This window comes from Primulina huaijiensis, chromosome 4 (assembly GCF_012295235.1).
Source record: "Primulina huaijiensis isolate GDHJ02 chromosome 4, ASM1229523v2, whole genome shotgun sequence".
Classification (NCBI taxonomy): Eukaryota; Viridiplantae; Streptophyta; class Magnoliopsida; order Lamiales; family Gesneriaceae; genus Primulina; species Primulina huaijiensis.
Window position 1 is genome coordinate 25060638 of NC_133309.1, and position 8678 is coordinate 25069315.

At 36.3% G+C, this 8678-nt stretch overlaps 2 protein-coding genes across 4 annotated transcripts; one reads left to right on the forward strand and one right to left on the reverse strand.

Annotated features, from left to right (window-relative positions):
- The first annotated feature begins 56 nt into the window (after positions 1 to 56).
- On the forward strand, positions 57 to 4078 carry LOC140975720 (probable folate-biopterin transporter 3). 3 transcript variants are annotated; one of them, XM_073439602.1, is made up of 6 exons: positions 57 to 356; positions 439 to 860; positions 2177 to 2436; positions 2738 to 2833; positions 2912 to 3082; positions 3232 to 4078. In XM_073439602.1, exons 2-6 carry the CDS (start codon positions 494 to 496, stop codon positions 3823 to 3825), a joined length of 1488 nt encoding a protein of 495 aa, XP_073295703.1. In that variant the 5' UTR covers positions 57 to 356; positions 439 to 493; the 3' UTR covers positions 3826 to 4078. The 3 variants fall into 3 exon arrangements, with proteins under 3 accessions (XP_073295703.1, XP_073295702.1, XP_073295701.1); XM_073439601.1 differs by having other exon boundaries at positions 453 to 860; XM_073439600.1 differs by having other exon boundaries at positions 57 to 860.
- Positions 3905 to 6394, reverse strand: LOC140975721 (aspartyl protease family protein At5g10770). Its single transcript, XM_073439603.1, is given in 2 exon segments — positions 3905 to 5921; positions 6116 to 6394. Coding segments are annotated over 2 exon segments (1428 nt in total). The 5' UTR covers positions 6279 to 6394; the 3' UTR covers positions 3905 to 4656.
- Positions 6395 to 8678: the final 2284 nt, after the last annotated feature.

Genomic DNA, 8678 nt, shown 5'->3' on the forward strand with positions numbered 1-8678 from the left:
AAAGTCTTCAAGAATAGATAAATAGTCTTGGTCAAACATTATTTTTTGAGTCGCAATCTGCCAAATTTCAAACAGAAGAAAGCCAGCTATCAGCACGATTAGATCTGGGTCTGCCACCAACCAACAAGAGGCGCATTTCTGCATCTAAACCATCCTCTCGACAGTTCGAACTAGAACTGATTTCAATTCCAACCATTTCTTTCAAACGATTTTTGCTCAAAAGACCTGCCACGGATGGGTTTAAAGTCGTCTGCTTTAAGTTTCGTTCATTCATATTTCAATTGACAGCCTTTCTTTGCTTGCCTGATGTTCTGTCCATCCTCCTACCTCCTAGCTGAAGATTCCACCAAAAACGCGTAAGCCAGCTCAAAAACCACGAAATCTTTTTCTAGATATTAGTTGATCCACTTTTATTTATAATTTTGTTACATTTTGTAGCTAAAACGTTCCAGAATCATCACCTGTACGGTTAAATGAAGGGTTCTTGACAACAATGGATCTGGAAGAAGAAGTCCCGTTTCAAGAAAAACAGCCCCAAGTGGAAAGGGTCCGAAAAAATGGAATCTTGGGACTGATTCTTGGCCCCTTTTGTTGGTTTAGAAAGCTGAGTGATGAACTGCACTGGAGCTTTGTGTTGGGGGTGGTTATTGTGTACGGAATCAACCAGGGGCTTTGTATGGGGCTGAGCAAAGTGAGCACACAATATTACATGAAAGATGAGCAGAAATTGCAGCCATCTGAAGCTCAGGTTTACTTTGGATTCATTCAAATCCCTTGGATTATTAAGCCCTTGTGGGGTCTTTTCACAGATACTGTTCCTATTGGTGGAAACAGAAGGAGACCATACTTCATCATTGCCGGTAAATTGAAAGTCGACTGTCACATAAGCATTTCTTGTTGGAATTGATCTTGGATTAGTGGCAAATATGCTAGTTTCTTCTTAATAGTTCAAGAATTCTTTATTAGCATTTTCTTACTTGATCAAGAATCGAGATTGCAGACTTAAATAATTATTCATTTCAAAGATCTTGATTATATATGCCTCCCACAATTTTATTGGCATTTACTTAGAATATGTACTTGAAATTTTATTCTTCATGGCTAATCGAAAGTAAGAATTTGTGTCGAGGAACAAAACTTGAATGTGATTTACAGGTAGGTGTGGAATTATGAAAGAAGGATCAGTTACTTTGTGGACGGAAATTTTTTGGGAAGGATACTCTAACTCTATAAAGTCTTAACTCTATAAAGTCTTATGAATATCTGAATTTGATGCTAGATTGTGGTTTTGACATGAGTTATACATTTGTTAAGTAAGAAAGTATTTCTTTGCAAATATAAAGGTGATTGATGCTCCGTGGAACCTAGATAGATGTGATTAAACCTCTTAAAAATGTCCTAGGAACTGGGAAGCAAGCTATTTGTTAGCTGGAATACACTACTTATGCAAAGATACTCATAGAGGTAGGTGGATGCATAAGACAAATTTAAGCAGTTCATGAGACCGACACATTTCACAACGATGTGATTACTAACGAAGTGTGTATCTATGAAAGACAGATCGGGAATTTTGGCGATGGAAATTTGTTCAGGAAGACTCCTTTAGATTATTGAAATTTTCCGAACTTTCTGAATTTGATGCTAGAGTGCAGTTTTGACATGAGTTATATATATGTTAAATAATAAAATGTTTCTCTACATACACAGGTAATCTACTTTCCCATTCCATGGGACCTATATTAATATGATTCAACATCTTAAAATGTGTTAGGAACTCAGTAGCAAACAACTTTTCTGTAAAGTGTGCTATTCAACATCTTAAAATGTGCTAGGAACTCAGAAGCAAACAACTTTTCTATCAGTGTGCTTTGCAACTGTCACTCAGTTTGTTACTCCATATGTTGAGCAGTGAGAGACAAGTGAATATGTGTAACACTTATACCAGAGTTGTTTTGTAGCCACTGAAAAAAGAATGAGACTAATTACTATTAGTCATTAGTAATGTGCTCTGATGCCAAATTCAGCTGTTCTCTTTTATCGATGAAAGCATTTTAATGTTGCGTGCGGCTTTTTTAAGAAAAATTAATGAATTAACAAGCACCAGTCCACAATAAAATTAAAGCACAAAGTTCATCATTTTAAGAATACCGATGTTAATTAACCTTTTTTGTTCCAGGTGTTATCGGTGCCATGTCCATGATTATTCTATCAAGTCAAACGAACCTGTACCTTGTATATGCATTGTTACTCCTAATAGGTGGGAGCCTTGGAGTGGCTGTTGCAGATGTGACTATTGATGCCTGTGTGACAGAGAATAGTATAAGTCATCCTTCTCTTGCTGGAGACATGCAGAGCTTGTGTGGATTCAGCTCCTCTGTAGGTCAATTAATTGGATTCACAATTAGTGGCTTTCTAGTTCATATTATCGGATCAAAGGTTTGCTACTATCTTATTTTATGTAGCTACGATTATTTTATCACCATATTTTCTTTTGGACTATCGTTGGGTCTTGACGTGACTATTGACACGATACTGAATGTGGTATAATATTTATAACTTTTAGAAACTCAGCTTAAGATTTATTTTAAATGATTGTATATTTAGTTAAATAACTTGTTTTTAGATAAGCTAATTCTTTCTGGTAGTAATCTGAATCTCTCTCGTGCAATGTGAATTTCACATGATCCAGGTGAGGATGCCATCTTGCTTATAACTAATCATGGCAATTTTCTTGCAGGGGGTGTTTGGAATTCTTAGTATTCCAGCTGGACTAGTCATCTTGGTGGGAATGATAATACAAGAGCCCTCTATCCGAAACATTTCTTATAAGCGAGTAAGAAACTATTTTCTGAGGAAAATTTTAGTCTTTTGCTCTAATGGACACGAGCTTATGAAATTTGTTTGTGAACAGGTGAACCAAAAATTTGCGGATGCTGGTATGGTTATGTGGACATCACTTAAATGCCCTGTTGTTTGGCGGCCATGTTTGTACATGTACTTGTCACTGGCAGTGAGTTTGCACATACACGAGGGGATGTTTTATTGGTATACAGATGCTAAAACCGGCCCCTCTTTTTCACAAGTACTCCCTCTTTCTTTTATTATTTAACTCTCACTTGTTGATAACTAAACGATCTAATTGGTTCGTGCAATGTTATGTAATTAAAACTTTGTATACATCCAAGGTATATGACTGAAGTGAAACGTGTGATTCTCATTTTCCTTGTGCAGGAAATGGTGGGATCCATATCAGCTGTTGGAGCTGTCGGCTCTCTTCTAGGAGTTTTCCTCTATCAAAATGCCTTCAGAACTCACCCTTTTCGCCGCATACTTTTCTGGGCACAGTTACTCTATGGTGCTTCAGGAATGCTAGATTTAATATTAGTTTCACGTATAAACTTGCAATTTGGCTTGCCAGATTATGCAGTAGTTGTAATCGACTCAGCAGTTTCTCACATGATTGGTCGTCTGAAGTGGATGCCTCTTCTTGTACTAAGTTCAAAGCTTTGTCCCTCTGGTATCGAAGGCACATTCTTCGCCTTGCTTATGGCAATAGACCATGTAGGTTCTTTTACAGCATCTTGGGCTGGAGGCCTCCTGCTCCACTCTTTGAACGTGACAAGAACGACATTTGACAACCTTTGGGTGGCCATATTAATAAGGAGCGTTCTCCGAGTTCTTCCGATCACAATCTTATTTTTGATACCTGGTGGTGATCCTAATGCGGCAATTCTTCCGGCTGAAATGTTGAAGACAAAGAAGGGTGATGGCACATTAGATCCTAATAATACAGAAATGGACTCTCTTATCAGCTCTGTCCACTGACGAGGCCAAGTCCAAGAAAATGGTTCGATACGAAACCGAGGTTTGTTCCTCAAGTTTTCCTGGATAGTTTACTTTTCTGTTTTTCCATCATTCATGTAATAGTGCAGATAGAACAGGAGAAAATATTCTTACTCTGAAAAATAGGATGACCCTCCTAAAATAGTGTAATTTTTGGTGAGAGAATTGATAAATGCTTCAAAATTTTCAAGTTACTTCAAGTCAATAACATCAGATTTGTTCTGAATATACATAATCAATATATTTGCGTCTGTTATTTACTCAGTTTCACAGGCAAGTATGAGAATTGCTGATCGTCTCTTCTCAAGTTGATCATAAGAGTTAATATTTATCTGCATCCTAGTATATTAACATAGTCGTCTGGTTCTCGGTGCAGTGAAAGATATAGCTTATGTTAGAAGTGAAACTGAAATCTTCAAGCCTTTCAATGGATCTAATGCCGTATCTCGATTGTCGAATCATACGAATCGCCGAAAAGTTACGAATGCTCCATAAATCTTCCTTCATTGATCGTACACTCAAAACTATTATACATATACTGAGGATATATGAGTCTCTTAAAGTATAATTTACTACTTGAACACTGACCGAACTTGAAAAACAAGTGGTGTTCATGTATTCTATATCAACCTCAAACTACAAAATACGAGTTTATATGCAGAATCAAACTAATAAACAACTTTTTTAGATCAAAATGTTGTTAAGCCGTTGAGGTTTTGTGGAAAAAAATGTATGCACTATTGTCATGTTGCCGTGCATTCGGACTAATGTAAATGAAGATATCACAAAAAATATATGTTCGATCCAATTGAACTAACTGTAACTACAAATCTCCCTTGCAAATCCCAGTTTCATCTGCTTAATATCATATACAACTCTTGTGTTTCTCTGTTGATAATTTCCAATGATACCGATCTCATCTTCATATGCAAGGCTTGCAAGAGCCAAACATACCTGAGATGCATCTCTTTTGACGAAGTAGAACATCCCACTAACATCCACAGTCATCTCAGAATCGCCCTCGAATTTCATTTTAAGTGTAGGAATGTTCACTTCTTCAAATGCTGACAGATTGAAGCAGGTATCCAAGATTGAAAAACTTGGGGCTGGAGGATACCCTGAAAACTGTTTCAAGAACTCTGACTTAATAGCCTGATATATCGATGGAGGAAACCTTGTTATAACCGTCCCTGAATCGATTAAAATTCCACTTTTCCTGAAATCTGGAGACTCTAAACTCACCCCACCAATACTTGTTCCAGTCAAGTTCAGAATGTAGAAGCTGTCAAGAAATGGATTCGTCATCAATATCGTGTAAGAAACTGGTGTAAAATTCTTGTAAACCGAGGACTCGTCCCCTAGTATGAGTGAACCTGAAGTTGCAGCATCACTATCAGGCAAGCAATAGGAAAAAACTCCTCCAAACTAATTAGAAGTCTGAGAAATCAATGAAAGATCGCTCCTTCCCAATCCAATCAATCCCGAAGCTGCCCCAAACAGGCCCTTATTGTTCCGACCACATCCGAACACAAAGCTATCAACCAGCGTTGATCCAAGAAGTAAACGGTCCCGACCCAGTTCCCCATGAGTGTAGGATCCGTCTCCATATGTGACAACATAGTTGCAAGTTGCTGCATTATTCCCACACTTTCCTAAGTTGCCTGTAGCCAACTGTAGAGTATTGCAGGCTTGTGAAGTGCAGAGAACTGATTGATACGAAGGAGATATCACAGGGTCGAACAAAGGTTCCGGTTGAGTGTAGCACAATTTGCATGGTAAGCATTGAACCCAAGTCAGCTCACTTCCAGTATCAACAATCATTGTAACGTTTCGGCCTCCTAAAGTTACCGTGACAACATAGTTTAGTGTCTGCAATTTCACACCTGAGGTAATAGGAATCTGAGTTTTCGAGGATTCCGTTTGGCTAGAAAGTATACTCTTGATGTGTGATTGTATTGAATTAACTCGAATATCATCTGCAACAAGGCATTTTTCGAGCCTTTGGTCCAATTCCCATGTCGATCCGGAGCAGTGGTCTATGTGCTTCATTTCAAGTACAGTAGCAGCATTTTGAGTCCCTGATGATGGATTTTAACTACTATAATTAGACATAGCTGTAGAATAAAGCAAATGCCCGCTACTAAACAATGTCAAGAATAAAATGTCGTCAAGCATAGACCACAGATTTTGTGGAATAAATTTGAGTTTCTTATAAATAATCGATGAACACCATGTTGTCTTATCCGAACAATGTGTTCTTGATCATACTTACTTGATTTCTGAGACAAGAAACTCTGTGTATCATTCCGCCATGCGGGTTGAGGCCTTTTCAGTGGCAAAATTTGCTTAGTATCATCATAACCAGACACATTGTTGCCAGAAGAACTAATAAGAACAATTGCAAGAAACACAAAAAGTGATGACCAGAAGGCCATTTCCAAGAAACTTGGTTTAAATTTTCTGGATGCAAATCAAATTTTTATTTGAGATGGATTTGCAGAGGGAAAATAGAAGAAGTGGGAGAGGATGGGTGGGTGGATTCTTGAAAATTTTGGAATTTGGCATGAGGACAAAGGAGGAGTTGGCTAGAGGCCCCACTCTTGCATGAGAAATTATTGGTATTTCACGTGGAAATTTTCAGGTTCATCAAATAACTTATCTGAGCAAAATTAATTAATGATATCAGAAATTTTTCTAACAATAATAAGTATGAGCGAAATCACAACATCTAATAATATGCAAAATTACAATTTTACTGTATAATTCTTACATCTCCAACTCAAGCTTAGCACTTAGACAACGATTTTTTTATTGCAACATTTGGGGTGTGAGATTCTCTTGTTTTTAACATGGATTCGAATTCGTGTCTTTCAAGAAGAGAAGTTTATGTCACTTCATCAAAATCCAAGAGACGGTAATACTTAGCCTATATAGGAATTGGACTCGCAGAGTGATATTTGTACTGTACTGAACTGATTTTGAGGATGATCCCAATTGGTATACGTTTGAAAATATTTTTACACGAGACTTGAGCAGCGAAAACAAAAAATTCCCACTAAGTTATGTGATATAGAGGAGTTCATGTTTGAGAGCGAAACCAAGTTTTAATTGGTTTGCAGAGGTTTCTATGGACTCTTTTCACGGATTCAACTGTCGCAACGAACAGGAAGAAGAGATTTCTAGCAATTTGTTACTATGTTTGTCGTTTGTCCTTTTTCATTCAATCGCATGTCACATGCGCAACATCGAACATAAATACCACTTGGTTAAGATTCCCCGACGAACTATTCTCTCCTATCCTTCTCATATTCATGTATTCTTCGAGTGATGCATTAGTCAAGGATATTCAATTGATAATAAACACAATCTTGTTGTTATAATGGCTCGTTAATCCATCAACCTATATAGAATCGGACGTTTATCAGTTTAAACCGTCTAAACATCATGTTTTGATTATTCTTTCATTAAACCATCCTCTTAGTAATTCTACAAACTTGGAACTTTTAATAGTCGAAAAAATAGTAGGATGATGTGTCAAACCATGGTCATGATAATTCTACAAACTTAGACACGTGCGGTAGTAGAATGTGTAACATTGACTTTGATATGAATTATAAAACGAAACTTTTACTGCTCGACTAATAGCTATAGCCAGTAGTATTTGTGCAATTCGCTCAATTTACAAATTTGTCCAAAATTTGTGTACATTGAATAAAGAAGTTTTTCAGTGTATAACACAATTATCCATTGCTATGGATGTAATGTAATGTACACATTTTTATGTAAGAAAAACGAAAAGGGGTCCAATTTGATTATGCAGTTGTTGGGGGCAACCAATTCACGAGTCCTTGTCAATTTGCTGGCGAGTAGGACCATCCCAAAGCTTGCTTCTCAACAGGGGCATCTCATATCCCGACAAGGGATACGAGGAAGCGATAAATATTATTTTTTTAAAAAAATAATAATAATATTTTGAAAAAATTTAGGGAAAAAAAGGGAGATATAAAATTATTATTGGTAAAAATACATTTTTAGTCCTCATACTTTCTTACTAAAATACTTAATAAAATTTTGGCAAAGATAAAGAAGCTAAATAATAGAACATCTACAATATAAATATTTGATACTCAGTGAAAATTTAGGGTCCGGTTCCAGCAGGTGACGATACTAGTCAAAATGCAGACATCGAATTTACTATAAGCCTGAAATCACGAAGGAGGCCGTTAAAAAGGGCCGGGAGGGTGTCTCGGCGTAGCCCCTCCGACGCTCAAGTCAGAGACTGAATATATAAGGGGAGAGCAACTAAGGGTGCTGCTGAAAGTCATTATATTGAATGAATGGATCGTACGCTCAAACCTGATATTTATAGGAGAATACATGGGCCTGTCATGAGCCCTCCACCTGTGTTAGAGATGTGCCGGGAGTTTGGGTCTGATCTTGATGGGTCCATTCCTGGAGTATCACCAATATTTATTAAATATATATACGAATAGAAATTATTTTAATTATTAAAATAAAGAAAACTTAGATAAACAGATCAAAATTAATAAAAATTTTGTAGTAAAAAACTTAAATCATTTTAAAATAAAAATTTATAAACCATGGATTATTTTTTATAAAAAAATATCATGATTATAAACTTTGTTAGTTCACGTACTAACGTTTAGATTTTTTTTATAAATATTATTTTGATTTTTCTTAAATATTAATGTAAGAATATTATTATTATTATTTGAAGATAAGACTACTAGAACTTTCAAACTTATTAAAATCACGATGCTAGCATTTGATTATCTTTAAATTAAGTAATCAAATTTATTTTTATAATAAAATAT

What these genes read in the sequence shown, in the direction of transcription:
- LOC140975720 (XM_073439600.1), top strand. Translation starts at nt 494, where the DNA reads ATGGATCTGGAAGAAGAAGTCCCGTTTCAAGAAAAACAGCCCCAAGTG. An exon ending in TTCATATTATCGGATCAAAG is followed by an intron (nt 2,437 to 2,737) that starts GTTTGCTACTAT and finishes ATTTTCTTGCAG; the next exon opens with GGGGTGTTTGGAATTCTTAG. An exon ending in GAAACATTTCTTATAAGCGA is followed by an intron (nt 2,834 to 2,911) that starts GTAAGAAACTAT and finishes GTTTGTGAACAG; the next exon opens with GTGAACCAAAAATTTGCGGA.